Source organism: Carassius carassius, chromosome 30 (assembly GCF_963082965.1).
Source record: "Carassius carassius chromosome 30, fCarCar2.1, whole genome shotgun sequence".
NCBI classification, from domain to species: domain Eukaryota; kingdom Metazoa; phylum Chordata; class Actinopteri; order Cypriniformes; family Cyprinidae; genus Carassius; species Carassius carassius.
The window spans coordinates 22,665,478-22,691,976 of NC_081784.1; the positions used below are offsets into that span (position 1 = coordinate 22,665,478).

The 26,499-nt window shown below is 39.6% G+C and overlaps 1 protein-coding gene and 1 long non-coding RNA gene across 2 annotated transcripts in view; one reads left to right on the top strand and one right to left on the bottom strand.

Moving 5' to 3' along the window:
- Positions 1-1,294: 1,294 nt before the first annotated feature.
- LOC132110925 (pleckstrin homology domain-containing family H member 2-like) overlaps positions 1,295-26,499 on the bottom strand; it is a 46,016-nt gene continuing 20,811 nt past the window's right edge. Inside the window, exons 3-30 of the mRNA XM_059518030.1 lie at positions 24,317-24,379; positions 23,038-23,187; positions 22,867-22,950; positions 22,680-22,761; positions 22,249-22,452; positions 20,743-21,506; positions 20,580-20,655; positions 14,009-14,103; positions 13,653-13,824; positions 12,903-13,039; positions 12,720-12,833; positions 12,481-12,567; positions 12,225-12,383; positions 11,257-11,337; positions 11,021-11,173; positions 9,325-9,433; positions 7,902-8,014; positions 7,641-7,820; positions 7,412-7,509; positions 7,166-7,343; positions 5,797-5,952; positions 5,607-5,704; positions 5,377-5,518; positions 4,671-4,807; positions 4,453-4,582; positions 4,253-4,345; positions 4,006-4,155; positions 1,295-1,850 (exon numbers count right to left, since the gene is read on the bottom strand). Of these exons, the coding sequence (XP_059374013.1) occupies positions 1,665-1,850; positions 4,006-4,155; positions 4,253-4,345; positions 4,453-4,582; positions 4,671-4,807; positions 5,377-5,518; positions 5,607-5,704; positions 5,797-5,952; positions 7,166-7,343; positions 7,412-7,509; positions 7,641-7,820; positions 7,902-8,014; positions 9,325-9,433; positions 11,021-11,173; positions 11,257-11,337; positions 12,225-12,383; positions 12,481-12,567; positions 12,720-12,833; positions 12,903-13,039; positions 13,653-13,824; positions 14,009-14,103; positions 20,580-20,655; positions 20,743-21,506; positions 22,249-22,452; positions 22,680-22,761; positions 22,867-22,950; positions 23,038-23,187; positions 24,317-24,379 (4,191 nt within the window). The 3' untranslated portion in view covers positions 1,295-1,664. The remainder of the gene's footprint in view (positions 1,851-4,005; positions 4,156-4,252; positions 4,346-4,452; positions 4,583-4,670; positions 4,808-5,376; positions 5,519-5,606; positions 5,705-5,796; positions 5,953-7,165; positions 7,344-7,411; positions 7,510-7,640; positions 7,821-7,901; positions 8,015-9,324; positions 9,434-11,020; positions 11,174-11,256; positions 11,338-12,224; positions 12,384-12,480; positions 12,568-12,719; positions 12,834-12,902; positions 13,040-13,652; positions 13,825-14,008; positions 14,104-20,579; positions 20,656-20,742; positions 21,507-22,248; positions 22,453-22,679; positions 22,762-22,866; positions 22,951-23,037; positions 23,188-24,316; positions 24,380-26,499) is intronic.
- Positions 24,434-24,950, top strand: LOC132110926 (uncharacterized). The gene is made up of 2 exons (XR_009424694.1): positions 24,434-24,525; positions 24,723-24,950. It is a non-coding gene; the product is annotated as an uncharacterized LOC132110926 (long non-coding RNA).

Consider the following 26,499-nt stretch of genomic DNA (forward strand, 5'->3'; position numbering starts at 1 on the left):
AATACTTTATAATATTACTATATTTTTTACTGTATTTTTGATTAAATAAATTGATTTAAACAGAAGTGTACTTGAATGAATTTCTTTCAACCAAAATATATATCTATTACAATAAAAAATAGATGTATATATAAATTAAAAAATGTCCTTTTTGAATAAGAGCATTTATTTAAAGCTGTATAATAGATAATAATTATAAAAACTACACTTTAGAAATAAATAAATACAATTTGCTATGACATTACCTGTCATACACTTTAATGCTTTGGTTTTCAAAACAAAACAAAACCTTCTAGTTTTTTTCTCCTGCAGTGAATCTCTGTACAAATCTAACACCCAATGTTCAGTACACCAGTACAACACGCACTCTCAAAACACCCCAGCCATCTTACAGTAAACTCCATGTTGACTTCTAAAGACCACACATGTTTTTTTAGTAACGGACATCCTGCTTTTATCGTAATCCTTGCATTCTTTCTACATGCTTCAACATGCTAGCGTGAGATGAGATTTCAGTGTGGAAATTTACATAACTCTAGAGCTACACATTCTGCGATCACACGATCATTCTGAGTCACATCAGTAAGCCAGCACATCTCTCAACAATGTATGACCTACATATGTTGTGTACTTCATATAATGATAGAAGGAAACGTGTTCACGTAGTGTTTTGAGTTTATATTTTAGATGAATTGCCTAAAAACTAAACCCAAGTGTCTGGGTGAATCTCAAGAAAAGTTTTACAGTTCTGGTCATATTTCATACCCAAATCAAAGTTATTTATTGTTGGCTTATGGAAAAATTTAAATTCTTTCACATTTTCATGACAATAGTGCACATTTCAACCAAAAATAACATTGCAATGATGCATAATTAAAATTAAAAAACAACAATACTCAAAAAACCGAAGACCGAAGGCAAAAGGGCCAACAAGTGCTAAGCATCTCTCGGGGAACTCCTTAAAAGACTGTTGGAAGACCATTTCAGGTGACTACCTCTTGAAGCTCATCAAGAGAATGCCAAGAGTGTGCAAAGCAGTAATCAAAGCAAAAGGTGGCTACTTTGAAGAACCTAGAATATGACATATTTTCAGTTGTTTCACACTTTTTTGTTATGTATATAATTCCACATGTGTTAATTCATAGTTTTGATGCCTTCAGTGTGAATCTACAATTTTCATAGTCATGAAAATAAAGAAAACTCTTTGAATGAGAAGGTGTGTCCAAACTTTTGGTCTGTACTGTCTATATATATATATATATATATATATGAAAATGGAGAATACCACTGAGGATGTGCATTACCAAACTCACAAAGTACAATGTCTGGACAAAATATGTTAATGACCATTTGGTGGAAAATGTCATAAAATGTCACAAACAAACAAAACGATAATAATAGTCATTTTCATTATTTTTTTATTATTTACGGGGTGGAACATGACATGTTCATGAGATCTCATCCACTTTACTGTTGAGAACTACTGTCAGGCATGTCACCCTCAGTCCCAACAGGAAGTATTAGATGATTAAAGAGATTCGTCTCTCATTTCATTTCCAGATTGTGAAACAGTATATTGTAAATATGGCTTTGGACACTAGCCTGGGAATGGACTGACATACTGTCTATCCTGAGTGAACACCACCACAAACTGTACGGTCCACTTAAAGGAGGGTGGGTGCTTTGCTGGGTCTGCAGACGGCTGGAGGAGACTTGCTCCTCGAATCCTTGTTCTTCACCTCTCCAGACAGAGCCAGCAGCAGGGCTGGGGCAGAAAGGTGGTGCGCTGATGCTTTTTGTTGTTGTGTGCAGTTAATGTAGCTGGTTATGAGAAACGTCATGTCTCGAACCTGAACAACACAAAGAAAGCAGAGAAATGCTGTTCACGCTTTGAAAAATGAACTTGATTGTTTGCTGTTGTGGGATTTCAATTCTCTAGCAGCGTATGAAATGTCAGATGGTTAGATGACATCATCTAATGTTTATACACAGCAAACAGAAGGACTCATCAGACTGTGTACTTTGGTGTGTGTCTGTGTGTGTAAAAGAGAATAGGAAGTACACTAATACATTAAGAGCCAGGGGGTGAAAACTTTTGAACAGGATGAAGATGTCCAACTTTTTCTTATTTTGTTGAAATATATATATATATATATATATATATATATTTCCATTTAGTACTGCCCTTTGGGAGCTACTGAAGATACTTGCATGTTTCCCAGAAGACAAATTAAGTACAATTTACCTTGATCTTCAAATTCCAAAAGTACTATAAATAACAGGACAGTAATAAAAATAACATGCATTTTGTATGATCTCTCTTATTTTGTTAAAATTACTCACATTTTCACAGATTCTCCAAGGGGTTCGTAAACTTTCACGTGGCACTGTACAGACCCCTCCCCAAACAACATTCTTAAAAGGATACTCTACCCAAAAATGTTTAATTATTTACTCATATTTGCTCATCACTATTTACTCATTACCTCCACTTGTTCCCACCTGTATTGATTTCTCTCTCCTCTTCTGTTGAACACAAAAGAAGATATTCTAGAGAATGTTGGTAACAGTTGACGGTAGCCATTGTAGTATGGAAAAAAAAAATATATATATATGGAAGTCAATGGCTACCATCAACTATTTGGTTTGAAACAAGTACAGGGTAAATGATGATATCATTTTTATTTTTGGGTGAACTATACCTTTAGTTGAACAGAAAGTTCAAAACAAAAACAATTGTTTGAAAAAAAAAAAAAAAAAAAAAATTATATATATATATATACTAGTGATGCGCGGATCGTCTCATTACCCTGCGGGTCGGGTTGGGGTGTGTAAAGAAACTGGCACTTTATTTGCGGGGCTGGTTGGGATGGATCATTACTAAATCATTTATTACATAACTAAATTAAAAATCAATTTATGTTGCGTGCAGTTAACTGGCGGAAATTTTGATTCTTTCAAGAGTTTCGTTCATTTTCAGTTCATACACCAAAATGATTCGTTCAGTGACAATTTCTTCATATTACACAAATACGCCACGAAAAAGAGTGTCTTATGTGTTATGTCTTAAGTCAACGAACGTATTTACTTGTCACAAAAATGGTTTTGGCTTTATTAAAGTGTGTGCATGATCGCATTAAATAAATAGTCTAAATACATTTTTCAGATGAACAAAGCACGAGGTTTTCTTGCATAATTATATATACACACATATATATATATTTTGTTTTTTTTTGTAATATTACAGAAGTCTTTACATTGACCCTTGATCAATTTAATGTTGTTTTTTTTTCTGAAAAAAAGTATTAAAGAGGTCATATGATGCGATTTCAATTTCTTCTTTCTCTTTGGAGTGCTACAAGCTCTTGATGCATGAAGAAGATCTGTAAAGTTGCAAAGACTAAAGTCTCAAATGCAAAGAGGCATTCTTTATCAAAGTTAAGACTCTGCCACGCCCCCCTAAAACACCTCGTTTAAACACGCCCCCACATGTCTATGTCACTATGTGGAAATATTTGCGTAATGCCGCTCAAATGTTCACGCAAAGAAAGAAGGCGTGGTTTCAGTAACCAGTTAGTGTTGAAGCAGCCATGTCAGGGAGACATCAAGCACTTTATTTGGGCTTTTGAAAGTAGAAGCATTTAGGAATCTTTAAGATTACTTACAACAGAACAGAAATGCATTTTGTGGATGACCATGAGGAGGTAATTCTGACTTTGCTACGACAATCTGGCACTTCTGAATCAGCTACTGTAAGTATGTTTTGTTATTAGTTTAATAATGTTATTGGTTTGCGTGTCTCGTGTGTGAGAGAGAGATCGAAAGAGAGAGAGAAAGAGAGAGAAAGAGGTTCACACAGTGAAGTCAGCTGTCTTAACCGTCCATTTAATTTGTAAAAAAGAAAAAAAATGGTAAAGTAAAATCTGGTTATTTCAACTGTTCCACAGTTGTAATTTCCAGAACAACAAAAACAAAAAGACTAATTTAAGAGAACACAGTACCTACCTTTGACGGGGCCATAGCAAACAGATGCTTCTCTGTAGATTTATCTTTGGATGTGCTGGTGCCAGAACTCAGAGTTACTACCAGCATAAAGTCCTGACCACATGCTCCAAATGTCACAATGCTTTTATAAGGGTAGGATGCAAGGACTTTCTAGAAAACACATGGTGAAAACTCATCTTCACTCTTCACAAACAATATTAAGTGTTTTAAAATAACATGAAACTCTGCAGAGAATGTGTTCACTTACTACAGAGTTGAACTCTAGCATGCTGACTCCATCTTCATGCACTGCCAGCCAAACACGCACGTTCTTCTGTGGAGACGGAGCTACAGGCTTTCTCTACAAGGAGAAAAAAGTGAGATTAAGAAACAATAATGAGACTTTTTTGAGTATTTAAATATAGAAGAAATTGTACACATCACCTTTAGCCTCAGAGGGACACTCACCTCAGCCTCAAATAGTTTGGCTCCAAAAAATGACCACTTGCGAGCCACTGTCAGGTAGATTCGTACGCACTCTGATGAACCCCGACCCCTCAGAGAAGCCCATCGGGTAGAGAGCCTCTGCAGCAACAGCCTGAGAACGTATGTGTGGACGTGCGTAAGATGGCCAAACAGATTCTTTGTGTTCATACTTGAGTGCATGTCACAGGAGGCATAAATACCTCATCTGTTCCTCGTGTCGGTAATGTTTCGGGTAGAAGCGCTCTAGAACCTGTTTTAGGGTCTGGTTAGACTTAGTCTGTGCAGCTCCTGAAGCACCTGGACTACAAAATGGACGCTCAAAGTCCCCAAAATCCACCTGCATGACACAAAAAAAAATTTTTACTTGGTTAAATGAAGCCTATATTAGGACCATTAAGTTATTTTGAATAATGACATTATTTCTCTGACAATTAAGCACATTTCTCCCAAAATTATTATTATTGTTATGTTCTTTTATGTTTCATTATGGAAATGAAAATGATGTGTCCTTTAACCACATCAACTCTGGGGACCCACCGGTGGGTCCAATATTGCATATGCCTAATTCTCAAAAAATCTAAATAACAGCTGAAGTGGTTAAGAACCATACTATGTCATTTCTGTTTGATTCCCATCCCATTCCTATCCAAAATCAATTGCTTACAGCATCTCCAAAGGAAAAGAGCTCAAGTTTTGGTAATTAGGCTCAGATTTAATAAAAAAAAATGTATACATCCGTAGAAGAAAGTTAAGATGTGTCGCTGTGGTCGATGACGAGAGTGTGTGAGGTTAAAGATATCTAGTAGGCTGTTTAACTCAATTATAAAGACAGGTAAAATATACCCTGAAGATGATCTTGACAGCTTTGTGAGATGCACTAATATTCTGAGGAGCGCCACTGTGTACCTGAGCAAGCAGGGCCGCCATTTCTAAAGCAAGCTCTTTGTTAACAGGGAAGTGACCAGCTGTGATTTCCTCATTAGTTTGGTACGCCAGAAGCAAACGCTCTCTCTCGGTCTCCCCTCTCATCTGCTGGGAGAAGTATAACCTAGAGGAAACAAACTAACAGTTAGTCACAAATTACAGCCTTTTGGAGATCATCTTGCTTATGTTCTGTTTAAGAGTCTGCTCTCTACCGGTTCTTATAAGTGAGCTTCACCGTCCTGGCATTCTCTGATTTCCCTGTGTGCTGCTCCTTCGAGGCCTGCTCCCATTTGGAAATAATGTCACAGATCTGAGGACACAGCACATTTTGTTAAGATAAAGACAGAAAGTAGAGTTTCCAAAATAACAAGAATGTTTTTTTTTTGTGTGTGTGTGTCTGACCTTCAGGTTTCCCTGAAGACAGTGCTCCAGGTCTTTGTCAGTGGGGTCATCAGAATAAAGGCTGAAACCAGACTGAGCAGTTTTCCTCATGCCTGTGTCCTGGTTCAGCCGACTCTGAAACTCCTCCACTGTTGTTGAAGCATCAAAACTAACAACCTGACACACAAAGACTGTTAGCTTAGACAGACAGATGGTGAATTACCTATTGGTTGTTTTCATATCGAAAGAAACCGTTCACCCAAAATGAAAATTCTCAAATGATTTATTCACCTTCATGATGTTAGAAATGTATTTTTGTTCCATGGAATATAAACAATAAGAACATCTGATTCCTGCATATTTTGGCAATACATTTATATGATGTTTCCAGTTTTTCATGTCTATTGGATGAGAATTTCTATTTAATAGTTTAACAGAGTTGTGTGGATCAGTATGGATTTTCTTTTCCTTAAAATAAAATGCATTTATTTAGCAAGAATGTAATACATTGATTAAAAGTGACCGCAAAGAGAAAATATTAACATTTTAATAACTATCTAAAAATAATCCAGAAAAAAAAATCAGAACTGTTTTCAATAGCATTTTTTTTCTTTTTGAGAATCAAATCAGCATATTAAACTGACTTCATGAAGGATCATGTGACTAGAGAAGCGATTCAGCTTTGCATCACAGGAATAAATTACATTTTAAAATATTTCAAAATAGAAAACAGATATTTTAAATGTTAAAAATATTTCACTGCATTGTTTTTTTTTTTTTTTACTGTATTTTTGATCAAATAAATGCAGCCTTAGTGAGAAGAGATCAAAAAGATTTAAAAACAAACAAACAAAAAAACGTACAGAACCTAAACTTTTGATAAGTAGTCTAGCATTTTGTTAAATTAATACATTTGAAAAATTATACTCCAATAAGCTCTTAGAAGACCCAGCTGAGTATAACTTTTAAAGAATCATCACACAGCTGTTTTCTAAAAATCTAGGCATTTTGCAGATGCTGAAAAGCAGATTTTGCATTTCCTGCGTAGCAAACCCAAGACGTTGTTGTTGTTAACATCATGCATTACCTTTCAAGCTACAGGAAAAGCACACAATAATTCATGAAGACCCCATCAAAATTCACAATAAACAGTTTTAAGTCATCCATCAAATATCTCAGATGACTTGGAATATAGCACACAATTAAAATCAACTATTTAGCATTTTTATAATAGTTTTATAGATTTTTTTTTTTGTCCTTTTTGCTCGATATTATTGAAAAGAGCTGCATGAAGATGTAGGAGAACATCAAAATGAGTAAATAATGACAGACTGTTCATTTCTAAACAAACTGTTCTTTCATCATAAGCCTATTTTGCATATGTGTGCACCTGGTAGGTGTTGTTAAGGAAGTGTACAGGCACACTGAAGGGCAAAGAGTGATGATAAGGGTTTCTGAGTAAAATTGACAGGATCTCGGTTCGTGACGATCGGGCCTGCCGATCTCCCTTCTGCTGCGTCCGCTCCAGGGAGCGCTGACAGTAAATGGCATGCTTTCCCACTTCCGTCCTGGGAACAAAAGAGCAGAGACTGAGCGACTGTGGGATGGGCTTCCAGGAATATTCATTTCGATTTACCTCAAATCTCTGTGTCTTTTGAGGTGAACCTGCAAATACCACAGAATAGGGGGTGTGGGCAGAAACAGACCGACACACAGAGCCAGGAACTGCCATCCCTGTGTTACAACACAATGGAAACAAGTCAAGACATCACCTTGTAGCTTAGATCCCAAGGTGAATACAGACACAAGCCAAAAGCAATGGCTCCCTCTAGTGCTGTGTGTTCACATCACACGTATCATCTGACCTGCAGGGTTTCCGGCGGTTCATGGGACTGCCCCTTGCGTGTCTGTTTGATAAGCTGGCAGTAGATCTCGTTCTGCAGCTCTGGATGGGTGAGACACACTTGTAGAGCACACTGGGCAAGAGTCACGTGATAATCTATAGCTGGAGTGTCAATGGCCACGTTTATGAAGAGCTGACATATCTGTAAAGTGAGGAAAAGGAGGGTTTCTGCCTGTTCTGTGGGTTATTCCCTCCAAATGTGTAATAAACAAAGCCGTATTACCTTAAAGAGCTTGATGGCTTCAGTTTGTAGAGCCTGTGAAGGAAGGGTGGTGAGTGGAGATGACAGTCCTTCTTTAGTGAAGCACAGCGTCGGGTGTCTCCAGAGCAGAGACCCTGAGAAACAACGGGACAAATATGGACATTAACTTGTTTCTATATACTGTAGCTACAGTTTAAAAGTGCAGCATGGGGTTGAAGTAAACAAGTTTTGGAATAAACTGAATTTATGATATAATGCTTGCCATGCTCATATTTTAATAACATAATGTCATATCAGTCTCGGCCTCAAGCGGCACACCCACACGCCACAGTGCTTTCATTTACAAGTGTTTACCACAGCACAAATGCTTGGCTATAAGCAGCTGAATAAACCACTTAGTTATTGCATCTTTTTTTACATTACAGTCTTGTTGGCTTATAGTTTATGGAACTGCATGAAAATGAGAACAGAAAAAGATACACTTAAACTTAAACTCCTATGCCTCCCATTATCCAAACATTATTTGAAGACGTGGCAAGAGCTGTATGTTCTTTAGTATTCCTTTACTTTTTAACCAATTTACAACTTTTCCAGTTGTTCATCATTTACTGAATAAAGGTTAAGAATAACAATTTTATTACAATATTTTTCATAACAATTTCAACTACTCAATAAAATATTTTAGGAAGTGGCATAACTGTATATTCATTATAAATATGCCTGTATTGTATATTAGCTGACATCCAGCTAATTGAAACCGGTGCTACTTTTGCAGGGTATATAAAGAAATCATTGAGTTCAATTTAATACCTTTTAAGACATTTTTTAAGACTTATGCAACATAATTCAGAAGGGTGGGAAAGGAAGCGAAAGAGAATTAATTGAGTGACTAACCCAATGCAAGGTTTATTAGAAAGAGAAACCAGAAACAAGGATTGTTCAAACCAATGAACAAAACAATTGACAAAAAAGCTTGATTATGGCAAAAATCATAATCACGATTATGAGTGGGCCACAGGACCAAAACTTTATATGACTGATTTATTTATAGATTTTATTAATATTAGTAAAAAACAAACAAAAAAGTTCCTCCATTTATTTTAGTTTTTTATAATAAAAGCAAAGGACAAATACAATAGAAAAAAGTGATACAAATGAAACAAACAGTGCTTTATGTTATAGTATTCAGCTAACAGCCAGAAATGTAAGAACTGAATGTAAAATAAAACAGCATAGTCTTCACTGTAAGAATTTATATTAATAATTAATATATATTTTTTTTTCCTGGGAGCCAATCACAGAGATTCCTGCTTCATTATTTTTTAATGACACACAGGGATTAATTTCCCACGACAGGTGGCATGTCTTCTGCGTATACTTTATGAGACTGATGGGAGACACCACAATGTAATATATGAAATGCCTGCAGATGTGAGACTTTCACCTGGATCTCCCTCAATGCTGTGCAGTTTACCAACCAGCTGCTCGAACTCAGTCCCCACCTCCCCCCCTGCGGTGCCCGCGGCCACAGACAGATGGAACAGCCAGGCCGTCTACAGGACAGGAACACAGACGACAATGACGCATTTCATCATGAACTACCCAAACATTTCACATTATCTGCAAGTCTGCAAGTTTAAATTGATATTAAATGCAATTCATATGAGCACTTTTTGACCCACTTCAGTAGGACTGAAGTATATCTTTATATGTAATTTCATAATTTAATTTTCTTACCTTTGAAATATGGATAAAGTGTACTGCTGAATGTTCTGACAAGCGTTTAAAGTCAAATAAAATATACCTTAAAGGTCCTGTTTTTCGTGCTTTTTTGAAGCTTTGATTGTGTTTACAGGGTGCAATATACATGTGTTCATGTTTCGCGTGTGAAAAAACACAGTATTTTTCATAGTATCTGTATACCGCTGTTTTCACTGTCATAAAAACGGGCTGATTAATTCCTTGTTCTATAAAGTCCCTCCTTTAGAAACACGTAATGAGTTCTGATTGTGCCAGCGGTTCCTGTGTTGTGATTCAACACCAGCTTAGAGCACGCTGCCCTCCTGGAAACGTGATTGGGCTAGTTTTGGAGTAGTTTTGAGAAGCAAGTAGGCAGGATTTGTTTTGAAAACCTGGCAATCCTGATCTGAACGCACATGCTGGAGATGTACTTCTAATCACAGGAGCATTTTTACTGACGAGATGCGCAGGAAAATCGCATTAGATTTTTTTTCACAGTGCTACCATCTAGTTAACAAAGATAAACAGCGTTGCCCTTTGTGTAATAAGTTACAGAAACTGTTAAACGCACCGACTTAAATAATAAAATACACTTACCGGTTGTGGTCCATAAACAACGCCTTCTCCACACAAAGAGGGAACTACTCCATCTTTCAAGAATAATCTTTGTGCGATTCCGACATTAAACTGATTGAGATTGAGGAAGCTGTCCTCAGCAAAATGTGCTGCACATAGTTTTACATGTGGATTATAATTTTCGGGAACCGAGTTAAAACATAAATTGTAACCATTGATCTCCAAGTACAGCGTCCCTGGGAAGCCCAAACAAAGGTGATTGGACTCCGAGATGAAAATAACAGCGACAATAATGGCGACAAACACAAACGCAACCATTCCTCTTCTCCGTCGGAGCCCAACAAGACCACGCCCCCTTTTTTCATTAATGAAGGAAGTAGAGGGATGTAGTCCAAACGGGTTGTTTTTTGTAGGTGAATTCTGTTAAATAAAATATCTCGCTCGGCATTGACATTACACACTAAAGTTTAAAACATGGGATCATGAAGAACGGGACCTTTAATGTCATTTCTATTGAAACAAGTATGTCATGTGTTTAATTTAAATATATTTAAATGACACATTTGTAATGATGGAGCTACAATTTAGTAAATGCTAAATATATTAACTTCAAATGTAATACCGAATAACACTACAGTTAAAATTATAATCAAGACTTTACATGTGCTTAGTTAGTCAACACTTCAAAATAAGTGTTTTTTTAAACAATGATTTATAATGTCCTCTGACATTATTACGAAGCAGATGTTTTAAAAGTGTACTTAAGTGTGTTAAGAAATTGAAATGTTTATTTCATTGAAGAAAATTTTTTACGGCTCGCCTACCTTCTCATGAGGAGAGTCGATGAGCAGGTACGTCAGGTCCTGACTCACTGACTGAATGGAAAGGGTGTACTGAGGAGAGACTTCAGCTACGTCACATGACTTCTGCACTTCCTCCACACGAGCCTCCCACAGTTTGATCTGACCCAGAGGAAACTGGGTAGGGAAATACAACATCAGTGCATGGACACATACAGAAGTCCTGTGCAGGATGACTGTGATTTAATGAGACAGAAGACCTTATCCTCTTGATTTCTGAAGTAGTAGAGAGTCTTCCCAAATAGCTCACACCACACATGCTTAGAGTAGCCATGCTTCACCTTAAAGAGTCAGAGACAAACATGTTACAAACAGCTACAGTGTGATATTTTTAACTGGGTTATCATTCAAACTGGTAAAGTGCCCTGAGCAGCACAATCCTGCAACTATCACTCTCATCTCTCAAGGTGTGCCGATTTATTAAAGTCAGTTTACATACGCAGATTAAAGAAGTGGTGACAACAAAGGAAAAAAACAATATTTTATTTAAGTTGATCACTGTATTGGGCATATTATCACTGTAGGAACCTGTTTTTCTAATTCTGAGTAGAAAAACAACATATTTGTATTTAAATTATTTAATGTTTAGTATTATAGGCTATTATTTTCAGCAATAATATACACAGTAAACCATTTTGAACAATACACTCCATAAAACAGCAAAAATGAAAAATTATGAAACAGTCATTTTGGACAACAGAGAATGTAATAAATTACACAACTGTTGAAAGTATTTATTTTTTTTAAATGCACAATTTAATTAAAATAATTTTGCATCAAATTGATCAGAAGTGACACTAAAACATTCAAGTAAACTGTGTTCTTTCATTCATTAAAGAATCCTGAAAAAAAAAAACTTTCCACAAAACTACTAAGAAGCAACTGTTTTCAGCAATAATATTAATGACACGTTTCTTGAGAATCAAATCAGCATATCAGAACGATTTCTGAAGGATCCTGTGACACTGAAGACTGGAATAATGATGCTGAAAAATTCAGCTTCGCATCACAGGAATAAATTCAGGAATAAATATATTCAAATAGAAACAGCTAATTTAAATTACAATAACATTTCACAATATTGCTGAGTCACTGTATTTTTAAATAATTTAAAGGCAACCTGGGTGAGGATAAGAGATAAGAGGATAATTTCCTTTCTACAGTATACCTTGGTCAGATGTCCTTTCATAACGGGCCGTGTGTCAGGGTGAGTGAAGAGCGGACTGGCAGCTTTGACTCTCAGGATGCTCTGCAGGACCCTCAGCCACTCCTCCAGCAGGTTTGGGGAATCTGCCTTCAGACTGCACACACTCTTACCTGTCACCACCTGAAGGGACACAACATTAACATGGACAGCCATGTGAAATAATCTCAGACGTATGAACAAACTCTCTGTCACACACACACACGCGCGCGCGCTTTACCTGAAGCATCTGTTTGCCTTCACCACGTGCTATAGTGCTGCACGCACTCAGCTCAATCTGACCTTGGGGTTTACGGATCACGTCGCTCTATGAAAGAAAATCAAAGAACCACAGGAAATGCAGAACACAAAGTAATAAGGAAAAAAGGAAAAATCAAGAAAAAGATGAGAGCTTCATTAAAGAAACAAGGAATAAAACGGAAAAACGAAACTCAAATGAGATACATGAGCTAAACTGACTGGTGATTTGTAGTAGAGAAGCTCCCCATCCTTCAGAACGAACCAGTGCCTCTTCCACGTTTTCTTCCACGTCTTGACCATCTTTAGCAGGTATCCAGACTTCTCCATAGACTCCTGGAACATGACACATTCTCATTTGGTCTGGCACATGTGTGTGTGTGTGTGTGTGTACACAGGTCTTACACTCTTGCCGTTGTCACTGCTGGAGGAGCAGGTCTTTGGGAGTTTGTTTTCAGGCTCAGAGCACTCAGTGTCAGTGGAGTAAGCATCAGGAGGGATGGCATAGTCGCTCTCAGATGTCACAGAAGACAGTGAAACAGCTGTAAAAAAACACAACACATTCAGTCACCATTTGTGTGTTGGGCGCTATAAAATCCATTATTTTTACCCAAATTTTCTGTGTTCCATTTGAATTTTTCTGGATTCTCTTTTACAAGTTAAAACTAAAACTACATAAATGTATGTTACTTAAAATAAACTTGAACTGATATAAAATATAATATAATATAAGAAAAAATGAACTTAAAAATTTTAATTTAGCTAGTTGCCAAGGCCAAATTTCTCATCATTAAAAGTGAAACCAAACTTAATAAAACGATATAGTTTACTATTCACAGACACTAGTTTATAGCTCTACATTTGATTAACTAATCCAAAATTGTCAAATTCCACGACATTCCATATACTGTTAACTTAGATTTTATGAATGGATTCTGCATCGTGGAAACCTCCAGTCCTTCACAATTCTTATTATTTTATAGAGATTACACTCATAAAGTATACATATTTTAGAGCAACTTGTATTTATTACACAATATGTTTGAGGTTCTTGCTCAGTGGTACAGTGGTGATAAATTGCTACTTTCAGGGTTGTAACTGGCAGGTTCTTGGTCACTAACACTGATCTACACCCCCATCACATGACGTGTGTACCTCTCTTAAGGGAGCGGGGGCTTTCATGGCTGCTCATCTGGTGTGACTCTGATTCAGAGGTCTGGGAGTTCTCCTCGTCTCCAGAGTTAGACTGACACTCCTCCGAACTGTCCTCCTCCTCAGAACTAGGCAACTCCTCAGAGAACTGGCCATTTCTTAACAAAGTCGCCTTCTGTGAGAGTAAAAACAATTGCTGAATTCATAAAAATGTCATTAAAAGATTTCCCTGCTATTACTGATAGTTGTGCAGACTCTTATGTAAATTAACAGTCATTTTGACACTAAAAACACTGCTGAAAAACATGGTCTTATAGTGAGACAGACACACACACAGACACACACACGCAGGTTCGTACCCCTTTGAGTATGGTGAAGACAGGTGTGCTTGTGTTTCTGTAGATGAGGGATGTGTAGAGCATGTAGGTGGGGCATGAGGATGAGTGGGAGGAGTCTGGAAGAGGAGGATTGGACATTTTCAGTAAAGGTGAATGAATGTTGGCTGTAAGTAAAAGCACAATATGATTTGGGCAAGTAGGAAATGTTCCTTGATTAGTTTGTTGGTCCTGGACTGACATTTACATTGCAACAATCACTGGCCAAACCCGATTCCATAAGCAAAACTAAAACTATAAATCCTAAAATCAGAAGGGTTATATCAGAAAAGATGAACATGCAAATACCATATAAATGCTATTGTATGTTTTTTCTTTTTCTATTTGCAAAAACGGGAGCATCAAATATATATTTGTTGTAGTTCCTCTTCAGGAACTCGAGCTGCGTCGAAACGCTTTGGGGAACGCGTTTAGCGTGAGCGACTCTGAATATCATATCTAATCTGTCTCATAGAAGAGCGTGACGTCACGGGCGGGGTGACGTAAGCGACCAGGAAGCTATAAAGGCACGAGCCGCGCAGCTGGCTTCAGCTTCGCGTATTTAAGCAAGCGCTCTGTGTTTGCATGTCATTCTGTCTTGTCAGTCTTGTTTATTGTTGTTTGTCACTATTAGCTCCTCAAAGAGTAAGCAATAGTCAAAGAGCAAAGCTAAGACGAGAAATCTGAAAGGAGAATCCAGATAGAGTTTAGATTGTGTGTTCATCACGAGTGGGAATACACGGTCTGTGCGCGGTCTGCCTGGGATCGAGGGACGCTGTTTCGGCTCTTGAGGAAGCCGACTGCCTGCACTGGTACAAGCCAGTGTGGCGGTCCTTCCCCCTGAGTGACGGCCGTGATGCACCGCCTTTTTTTTTCTCCAAGGAGATTGAAACGGAAGGCGTTGATGAGCTCGCAGTTGCACAAACACAAGCTGCATAGACATCAGTTGCACAGACAACATATAACATATCACGTATAACGAGCAGCATTAATGAGGAACGCAGCTCACGCAGTCAGCTCTCGGGAAAAAATAAGGGGGCTGACTGTGCTTATCGCATATCTAAGGACGGGGCGAAGATGGCTCTGCCTATCTCCACCTGTGTTCCCTAGATTTAGAGATCATTCTCGAGGTTCGGAAGCACGCGCAGTGGTTCCTTCCCCCTCTGTGAACTCGCAGCTGCAGCTACTTATCTCCTAGGAGATTAATATTGTTTGTGTAAGCAGCACGCGTGCTGCCAAGGCAATGCGTTTATTACATCATTTCAGTTTGATGTGAATCTTACCAAATCCAGACCATTTTAACTCGTCTGATTGGTTAACTGCATTAATTCTGAGGAATTAAATTCAGTATTTATCTGACTGAGAAGTTAGATATAAATTATATCAACAAGGCAGACTGTGTTTACTCGTCTGATTGTTTGTTTGCATTAAATTCTGAGGAATATAATGACATTCATCTCACTCTGAGAAATTATATATACTGGAGGGGCTGCTGGGCGGGAGCAGCCCTCTAAGTCTATCGTCAAAGCGTTGCCGCCCGCGCTCCCCCGTGTCGGGACCGGAGGCTGAAGCAACGCTCTGAACCAGGGTTTTCCAGCCGAAGGCGGATCTGAGGGCTGTACTTCAGGCTGGGAGGCCCTCGGTTAAGAAGTCCTGACACGTTTCGATCACGACTGCAGAGGGCGGCCCCTATTGGGGTAGAGCAGCGTACACCGCATTACATGGTGCCCGTCTCGCCTCAACGCCGTCTGGGGGCCGGTCTGCCAACCCTGCCAGTGTTCCAGGGTGCAGCGTTCCCCAGGGAGCATCGTTCTCAGTATTATCCATGCGTAGCGGGGCTGAGATGCTCGCCGCCCCTGCGGGGGCCTCTTACACCAGAAGTCAGTCTCGAAAGACTGATTCCCTTAGTATATTATTTAGCAGCGTGGAAACTACTGCCAAATGTATCTCAATGGGTCCTGCACACAGTAGAAAAAGGCTACCGTATTCAGTTCGTCTCTGCACCGCCAATATTCAACGGGGTCATTCCGACGATAGTCGGCCCCAGGCAGGGTCTGGTTATGGAACAGGAAGTGAAAACCCTATTAGAGAAGGAGGCCATCGAGGTGGTCCCTCCTCAAGACAGGGAGTCTGGGTTCTACAGTCGGTATTTCATAGTTCCAAAGAAGGATGGGGGGTTGCGTCCGATTATAGACTTGAGGGTCTTAATTCGTTCAGTCATGAGATTGAAGTTCAAAATGCTCACGATCAAGCATGTTGTAGATCAGATCGGGTCCGAGGACTGGTTTGTCACAATAGATCTCAAAGATGCATACGTCCACATATCCATCCTTCCACAACACAGGAAGTTTCTGAGGTTCGCTTTTGGGGGCGAAGCCTACCAATATCGCGTACTTCCCTTCGGCCTTGCACTCTCACCCCGCACGTTCAGAAAATGTGTAGACGCGACTCTGGTTCCCCTGCGCATGCAGGGCATCCACATTCTCAACTATATTGACGATTGGTTAATTTTAGCTCAGTCAGAGCAGGTTGCGGCTCGGCATCGAGATGTCGTTCTCGCACATATGGGGGAGCTGCAGGGGCGTAGTTTATGGGGGGGGATGGGGAGGAGGTAACCCCCCCAATATTCAAATCCATCAGTTACAACCCCCCCAATATTTCAACATGAAAATCACAGTAGATCAAATGAAAAATATAATATGAAAAAATAGAATTCATTTATTTTGTAAAAATAATTTTGTTCCTAATCAAATATGAGTATGTCATAATAAATCAGACAAAAAATACTCCCCCTCCTTTGAACCGATTGGTAACGCCCAACGAATGAGTCGCACTTTCACCAAAACAAGCGAGTGGTGTTTGAATGGGAGAGCACACGGTTAATGTTAACGCCAAAAATGAAGAAAGCGCTGCACAGCGGACTATATTTAACTGCTGGTCAGAGAGGGATGCAAAAAAAATACAGCATGTACTGAGAATGAGGTATGATAATATTGTGTAATAGTTAGTACACACCACATATATTTAGCTAGCTAATCCATTGCAATGTATTTAGCTATAACTATCAGTATAACAAGTTACCAAAGCAGCTGTCTGTTTTGCTAATATATTTTTCAATAGTGTCTGTAATTATCAACGACAAAAGTATTCACATGTTTGTTTTCTTACTAAATTAATCTGACTTTTGAACGAATTGGATGAATTAACGATTTAAGTGGCTAACTCATTAAAACAGTGAAACACTGGCGCCTACTGGCGGTTTCAATACTTAATTTCTTTCTTTTGATAATGTCTACTATGTTAGAATTTTATGTATGATGATTATACACAAATTTCATAACGTTATGAGGTGTATAATCTCTTAACATGTTTTTATAACAGATTCGAGGTAAATATAGCTGCAGGGTAGAAAAGTCAGCAGAGGGAGAGGAGGAGCAGGTGATCAGGTAAAGAAGATGCCATTCAATCAATAAAATAAAATAGGAAACAGTATAGAAAAACAGCAGCTTTGTAAAGTTAGGCTATACATTAATGCCTTTAATGTTTTAAAGATGTGTTTCCCTTAAAAAAAAATGCATTAAGGTGGAATGTAAAAATCTTAAAATAAATGTCTAAATGTTGTCTCTTTCATATTTGTATATGTTGAATTTGTAATCAGTTAAAGCATGTTGCCAGATAGATTGCCCCCTGCTCGTATTGAGTCGATCCTCATCTCAGTCGAGAGAGTCAAAGAAGACCAGTCACTCACTATCAAACAATTTCAGAGATTGTTGGGTCTGATGGCAGCTGTGTCCAACGTTATACCTCTTGGCCTGCTGTACATGAAACCCCTATAGTGGTGGCTCAAGACCAAGGGATTTTCCCCGAGGGGCAATCCACTTCATACTATCAAGGTCACGCAGCGCTGCCTCCGTGCCTTAGACATGTGGAAGAAACCTTGGTTCTTGAATCAGGGCCCGGTGCTGGGAGCTCCTTGTTGCCGTGTAATACTAGCGACGGATGCATCCCTCACTGGCTGGGGTGCAGTCATGAGTGGCCACCCTGCCCGTGGTCTGTGGAGCGGTCGCCATCTGACATGGCATATCAATAGTCTAGAAATGCTAGCAGTTTATCGTGCACCTAAGCACTTCCTCCCAGACCTAAGGGGTCACCATGTGTTGGTGCGCACCCACAACACATCGGTGGTCTCTTACATCAACCACCAGGGAGGTCTGCATTCACGCTCCTTGTACAAGCTGGCGCACCAAATCCTTGTGTGGTCCCAGAGCAAACTCCTCTCGTTAAAGAGCAGTATATATTCCTGGGAAACTAAATATGGGAGCAGACATACTGTCGAGGCAGGGGCCGAGGCCCGGGGAATGGAGGCTTCACCCCGAGGTGGTGAAGCAGATATGGAGAGTTTTTGGCAGAGCTCAAGTAGACCTCTTTGCGACTCAAGAGACATCACAATGTCCTCTCTAGTTCATACAGATCCTCTGGGACTGGACACTATGGTACAGACCTGGCCGAGGCTTCGTCTGTACGCCTTTCCCCCTATTGCTCTGCTCCTGGGAGTTCTGGCGAGAGTACGCCGGGACGGGGTCCGTCTGTTATTAGTAGTCCTGTTCTGGCCAGGCCGAGTATGGTTCGCAGACCTGGTCTCGCTCCTCGACGGCTCTCCATGGGAGATACCGATCAGGACAGACCTACTCTCACAGGCGCAGGGCACGATAATTCACCCTCGCCCGGAGTTGTGGAAGCTGTGGGTGTGGCCCCTGAGTTGAGAGAACTGAGGTTGTTGAGACCCTCCTCAAATCCAGAGCTCCCTCAACGACGAAACTGTACACCTTGAGGTGGAAACTCTTCACCTCATGGTGCAGAGACCGCCAGCTAGACCCAGTAAACTGCCCAGTTGGTACAGTTCTGGAGTTCCTACAGTCCAGGCTCTCTGCAGGGTTGACCCACTCCACGTTGAAGGTTTACGTGGCGACCATCGCGGCCTACCACGCCCTTCTCGATGGCTAGTCTTTGGGAAGACACCCCTTAGTTACACGTTTCCTCCGCGGTGTGCTGAGGCTGAGACCTTCAGTACGGTCCCGTATTCCCCCGTGGGACTTGGTTGTGGTGTTAGAGGCAATGTGCAAACCTCCGTTTGAACCTATTCAAGATATCTCAGACAGACATTTGACACTCAAAACCGCCTTTCTGTTGGCTATTCCCTCTCTGAGGAGAGTAGTAGATCTGCAGGCCCTTTCAGTGGCCCCTACTTATCTTGATTTTGCACCTGGCATGACCAAAGCGTTCATATACCCTCGAGCGGGATATGTTCCTAAGGTTCCCTCCGTAACACCACGACCGGTAGTGCTGCAGGCCTTCTGTCCTCCTCCCTTTCGGGAGCCGACCAAGAGAAGCTAAATTGTGTGTCCAGCTCGAGCGCTGGATGCATACGTCCACAGAGCTGCCCTGTGGAGAAAAACGGACCAATTGCTTGTATGCTGCGGTCCCCCCAAGAGGGGTTTCCCCGCTTCTAAGCAGACTATTAATCGTTGGATAGTTGAGACTATCAACGCCACCTATGAGTCCTCTGGTCGTCACCCGCTGTCGGGAGCCAAGACTCAATCTACACGGGGTATGGCGGCCTCCAAGGCCTTTCTAGCAGGTGCGTCCATGCTAGACATCTGCAATGCTGCAGGGTGGTCCATGCCTTCTACTTTTGCAAGATTCTATGGCTTAAACATGCTAGTCACTTCAGGCACTTCAGTCCTCTCGTCCTAAGCTGTGATCTTCGGTATACACACTAGGCAGGGGTTTGGTAGTCTGGCAGCGTTGGTACTCGTTCCCCAAAGCGTTTCGACGCAGCTCGAGTTCCTGAAGAGGAACAACTCTAGGTTACGTATGTAACCCTAGTTCCTCTAGGGAACGAGACGCTGCGTCTCGAGGCCATACCCCTGGCACCCCTGCCGGCGCTTGCTGGTACTCGAAGCTGAAGCCAGCTGCACGGCTCGTGCCTTTATAGCTTCCTGGTCGCTTACGTCACCCCGCCCGTGACATCATGCTCTTCTATGAGACAGATTAGATATGATATTCAGAGTCGCTCACGCTAAACGCGTTCCCCAAAGCGTTTCAAAGCAGCGTCTCCTTCCCTCGAGGAACTAGGGTTACATACATAACCTAGAGACGTTTCCATTCATCACTATAGACGTTTACCAAACTATGACAACGTCTGCTTCTGAAAACCCTGGAAACGAGAAAAGGCCCCATGGACAGAAATCCATAACATAAGTTTGGATTTTTCCTTAAAGGCGTCATTAATCAAGAAATCAAATTTCCCTTGATCTTCAAAACTGTTTAGTTCAGCAGTTTATTTCAGAGTCTTGAATGCACCCCACCTACAAAAACAGACTGTTCTGCAGAAAAGTGGATAGAAAATAGCCTTTTAATTCAAAATCATGTTTTTGATGTAAAAATCTTGGTAATATAAGAACACTATGAACAAAAAATGCAGTTCATGAGCGAAGAGAGATCAATGAAGGGCAGCTGGATTGAGAATAAGTGCAAAAACACAATCTAAACGCACCTTTATTAGCTAAATCTGTACACGACGTCTCTGACAGACGAATTCCAGATTTTGCCACAGCATATATTCTGCTCTCCTGCGGATAACATGAAATCACAAGTTTACCACATGAACCGAAACGTCAGAAGTTCATATTAGCTGGACTATTTGTGGCATGACTCACCCAAGAGGGCAGTCTGTGCAGTGGAGGGGTCGGAGGTTTACTCCCGGGCACGACTGCAGAGGCGTCGAGTGTTTCGGGCTCCTCAGGTGGCACTTCAGGCACACATTCTCTTCCACCAGTCTCCATCTTTTTCTCCTGGTCCATGTCTGTTTCCTGAGGCCGTAGCATGCTGAAGGCGTTCCGTGTCCGCCCATGGGCGGCTTCAATGTACAGTGGAGGTTGACTCAGATGCTTTTTAGCCAATGCCAAACTAACAGTAAATGCGTTTGGATTACGCAGTCTGGGCTGTTTGGGGGAGGCTGGGGTGTCTTGGGAGTCTCGTGATGGAGTGGGCCGCTTTGGTGTTAGAGCTGAAGTTAATATGGGGCTGGGAGTTTTTTTGTCACTGGAGGATGACGAGGAATCAAGACATTGTGACTGGAAGCGCTTATTCAGCTCATCTGAGGATCCATCCTCCGTGTCCACCTTCTCGCTGTCTCTCTTTGAAGGGCTCGTGGTGCCAGGAAGGCAGAGTCTGGAGTACTCCACAAGCTGCATGTCATCATCAAACAGCGAGCTGCTGTCGTCTGAGGCTGTGTGGTATGTCTCACTGGCGGGTTGACTGAAACGCAAACCTCCAAACAGACTCCTCTCTCCTTCAGAGGCAGAGTTGGAGAGGATAGAGGAGACTCCACAGGACAGTGAGTCCACCTCGTCCTCTGATCCCGCCTTAGAGCAACGACCAACACACTCTGTTTCTGGACAATCTTGTTTCATTCCAGAATCTGAATCAGACCAAACACACAGACTTGGTAAATATAGGAATACATATAGTAAGCACTTGATATATTAAAAGCATTAAGACTGTGACTTCAAGTCAAAGCTCAGTTAAAGTTATGTTAATCACAAGTCATCCATTTCAATGAATCAGACTTAAGGCAAATGACTAATTTGAGTGGTTCATTTAGTGAGTCAAAATGCAATTGTCACACAATGAATGCAGTATGATTCTTGAACCAATAACTCTTATGAATCCAAAACATGAATCACACTGTTACTGTGTTTTGCTGTCATTCTGCATCATTTAAACATTTGTACATGTTTGTTGGTATTAATAAGCCAATGAAATTGGTGGATCAAAACGATGACTTCTCAACTGAAGTTCTGTTTTAATACATACTAAATGTAATTTATTCCTGACATACATGGGTCACGTGATCATTCAGAAATCATTCTAATATGCTTTTTTCCTGTATAAGAAACATTCTTATTATTATTAGTGATAAAAAGTTATGCTGCTTAATATTTTCATGGGTACCATGATACAAATGCATTAATTTGAACTCTATTTTATTTTTGCAAAAATGTAAAAGTCTTTATTGTCACTTTTGATCAATTGAATGTGTCTTTGCTAAATAAAAGTTTTAACTTCTTAATTTCTTTCCAGCCTGGTTACATCTCAGTCAAACTCAACAGAACCATGAACTTTCAGTCAAACAGCTACAGATATCATATCAGTCTTCTGACCAGCGGAGGGTATCCTGAGGTCTGTGTGTGTGGGCTCACGATCCGGCAGGCTGCTGACGCTCTTCTGGGCTGGCTCTGGGCCCATCAGTACCTGAGGGCTCTTCCCTCTGATTTGGAAACAGCCAAATGTCAGACTGCTGAGCCGCTGGGCCTCTCCCACAATGGGTTGCACTGGGCCACCAGAACCCAAAGTCGGCTCCATGGCTAAAACACGACACAAAAACATGACGCTTAATAGCTCCTTTCCATCAATGGAAAATTTAGTCTTCATTGTCACTGATAAAAACAAAAAACTTTTTTTCATCAGTAATTTCTTTGACAAACTTAAATCTCAACATACTGCAGAAATAGAAGGAATAAATTAGTTAGATGCTATTTAGAAGATACAGTAGCCAGAGCTTAACCTACTGTATGATCACATGCATGAATACCTTGCATTCGTCTTCTCAGGTCTTGTATCTCAGCTTCCTGTTGTTGGTTGATCTCTCTCAAAGAGGCATTCTCTATATCAAACTACAAGAGCAATTGGTGAACACAAACATTTACACACTTTCTGCCCCAACTATTTACCTCCTCTCACCTATTCAAGTACACACCCGCAACACAGCATGAACATACCTCATTCAGCTTCCGCATTACCCATTCTTTGATCTTAGCTGCTTTTTCTTCAACCGTCTTGGCATCTTGGATTTGGTTCTGTTTCTGGAGGTGCAATATGATGGATTTAAATAGACGTCTGTGTCTACTGATGCAAACCTGGTGATATTGGAGAATGGAGTTGGGACTGACCTGTTCCTCCAGCTGATGCTCTAGGATGGCTATAAGCTCATCTTTCTCCTGCAGTACCGTTTGAAGATTTTGACAGCGCCTGAACAGCTGCAGCTCTGGATCACTTGACTGGATATCTGATGCCTTTAGACGCTCTTCCATCCATTGCACCTGTTTTAGTAATGGTTACATTATTATATCAAAAATGCAATATACAGGCATTGGACAAAATAATGTAAACACCCAATTATGACTCTGTAGACAAGACCTCATGAGCGAAGAAGAGAAATGGCTGAAATCTGAAAAGGGTATATAATAACAGTGACATTGATCGCTGAGAAGAATTGTGTCCAAATAACATAGAACTACTGTAGCAAATTGTCAGCAAACCTTAATACCATTCACCCTGAGGACCCTGTTTCAACGAAACTGACCACAGAGATTTTCACAAAACCAACTTCCATGAAAGAGCTGAAACTGCTAAAACTTTAAACACAGACACCAATGCTAAAAAAAGATGGTGTCATGAGCATTAAACCTGGACAGTTGGAGCACCAAGATGAACTTCCAACATCTGCCCTGGCCAAACAAATCACCTGACTTGAATATAATCAATACTGTGGGCAGCTTTGGAGAGAACACTGAGAAGCAGATTCCCTCCAACATTTCTAGATGGCAGATGTTCTGATAGACGACAGTCAACTAGAGACTATTTAAAAGATGTATGAATCTATTCTAAGAAGGTTGTAAGCTGTATTTAAAGAAAACGGTGGTAAACAAGCTTAAATATGCAGAATGTAATATTGACAGCTATAGCGGTTGAAATTTGAACTGCAGTCCAAATTCAAAATAATACAGAGTTGTTTCTCACATAATTTACATACAGCACTTTTAATAAAGGAATACTGCCTATTTCCAAGGTGTCCAATCACTGTGAATGATTAATATTAATCATTATAATATAGTTTTGTTGAAAATATATTTTAAATGTAGTCAATATTTTGTGTCACCTGACCATTGTACACCATATAAAATGACATATAATAACGTTTGAGGCATTGTAGTTGATTATATGCAAAATAAGGAAAACTATTATAACTCTTGCCTTTTTTTTTGTCAAGAAATATTTTCATATACATTTTTATATTATTTCATTATTATGAATTGTATCGAAATAATCAAATTATTTAGTAAGCTATTCAAGTAAAATAATCATAATTTAAATAAATCATTGTCAGTGCAAATACTTAACATACCTATAATCGGATGAAATGTCCAGAAGAGTGTTATTGGTATTTACCTGCTGGTTGGCCTCATATGCCCAACGCTCGGCTTCCAACACCTGCGTCTCCAACTGCTGCATCTGAAAGAGCAAGAAAACATAACTTTGTTCTCTCAGCAGCAGTCTTGTCCTTTTTGAAGTGAGACGCTTCTGACGCTGTCTGTTGTTCAATAGTGGATTGACACATGGAATGCGACAGCTGAAACCCATGTCTTGCATACGTCTGTGTGTAGTGGTTCTTGAAGCACTGACTCCAGCTGCAGTCCACTCTTTGTGAATCTCCCCCACATTTTTGAATGGGTTTTGTTTCACAATCCTCTCCAGGGTGCGGTTATCCCTATTGCTTGTACACTTTTTTCTACCACATATTTTCCTTCCCTTCGCCTATCTATTAATGTGCTTGGACACAGAGCTCTGTGAACAGCCAGCCTCTTTTGCAATGACCTTTTGTGTCTTGCCCTCCTTGTGCAAGGTGTCAATGGTCCTCTTTTGGACAACTGTCAAGTCAGCAGTCTTCCCCATGATTGTGTAGCCTACAGAACTAGACTGAGAGACCATTTAAAGGCTTTGCAGGTGTTTTGAGTTAATTAGCTGATTAGAGTGTGGCACCAGGTGTCTTCAATATTGAACCTTTTCACAATATTCAAATTTTCTGAGAAACTGAATTTGGGATTTTCCTTAGTTGTCAGTTATAATCATCAAAATTAAAAGAAATAAACATTTTAAATATATCAGTCTGTGTGTAATGAATGAATATAATATACAAGTTTCACTTTTTGAATGGAATTAGTAAAAATTAATCAACTTTTTGATTATATTCTAATTATATGACCAGCACCTGTATACACATAATATTTTTTTAATATGTAAGTCTATTTTAAAATTTTCCTGATGCATAATATATCCATTTAATCACTGGGAAGAATAAGCTTTGTAAACAAATATACTTCTGTGCTGAGATTTTACATTTTTAAAACATGTATTCTTCTCATAGCATAGGACTGGCAGGATTGCATTTGCGAATCATTTTTACCATAGCTGGAATGCCATGCTATATTACCGTTACATTCCTTCAAGCCTTTTATTTATTTATTTTTTTGATGAAAAGACTATGAGAAAAATGCATCTATAAAAGTTAAAGAGACTCAAAAACTATGCCTAGGCAAAAAAAAAAACATTTCACAAAAAAACTGAAGCTGTGTTGTATTGGTTACATTTTTTGGACTTTATTGTATGTGCTGTCACAATTATAGTTGTGCATGCAAAAAAATAAAAAATAAATATATACTCTACACACACTCATTTTCTCTGTCGTCCACACACACAGCCACTGCCCGCAGACTATTCACTATACACATAAGCTCAATGTGGAACTAACTACACATATGTTTATATCACAACAACCACACACACATACAGACACACACTGTACACACAGGTACACACCCAACCTCATCTGTGGTCAAGCTGGTCCACCACTGCCCAATGGAGCAGATATAGAAAAAAATAGCAGCGTAATTACAGACTGTTCTGAGAACAGCTGCACAAACCAAGTCAGACTCAGCCACAGGTTAGCACTACTGGACATACCTGTATTAACATCTGCTGTTTTCTAAAGCTCATCATTGAATCTGTCTTGTTGGAGACTTGGTGCATGAATAGCTAATGAACACCTGTTTGTGCTTACTGACCGTTTGATGTATCTGATTTACTGGTGCTACAATACACTACCATTAAATGGTTTGGGGTCAGTAGATTTTTTTTTAAAATTTTTAAAGAAATGAATACTTATATTCAGCAAGGATGCATTAAATTGTGACAGAGTGGCAGTAAAGACAAAGAGTGACAGTAAATTATTATGTATTTAAAATGCTGTTCTTTTGAACTTTCTATTCATTAGAAAAAGGTTTCTTTTTTCAGCACTGATAATAATAATGTTTCTTGAGCAACAAACAAGCATATTCAAATGATTTCTGAAGGATCATGTGACACAAAGCCTAAATAATGCTGAAAATTAAGCTTTGCATCACAACAATAACTTGCATTTAAAAAATTGTACTAATATTTCACAGTTTTATTCTTTTAATTGTCTTTTTGATCAAATAAATTTAGCTTTGGTGAACATAAAGAGACTTCTTTCAAAAACATTAAAATGGACAAAACAAACACAGTTTCATGTTAATCTTAAGAACCTATAGTAT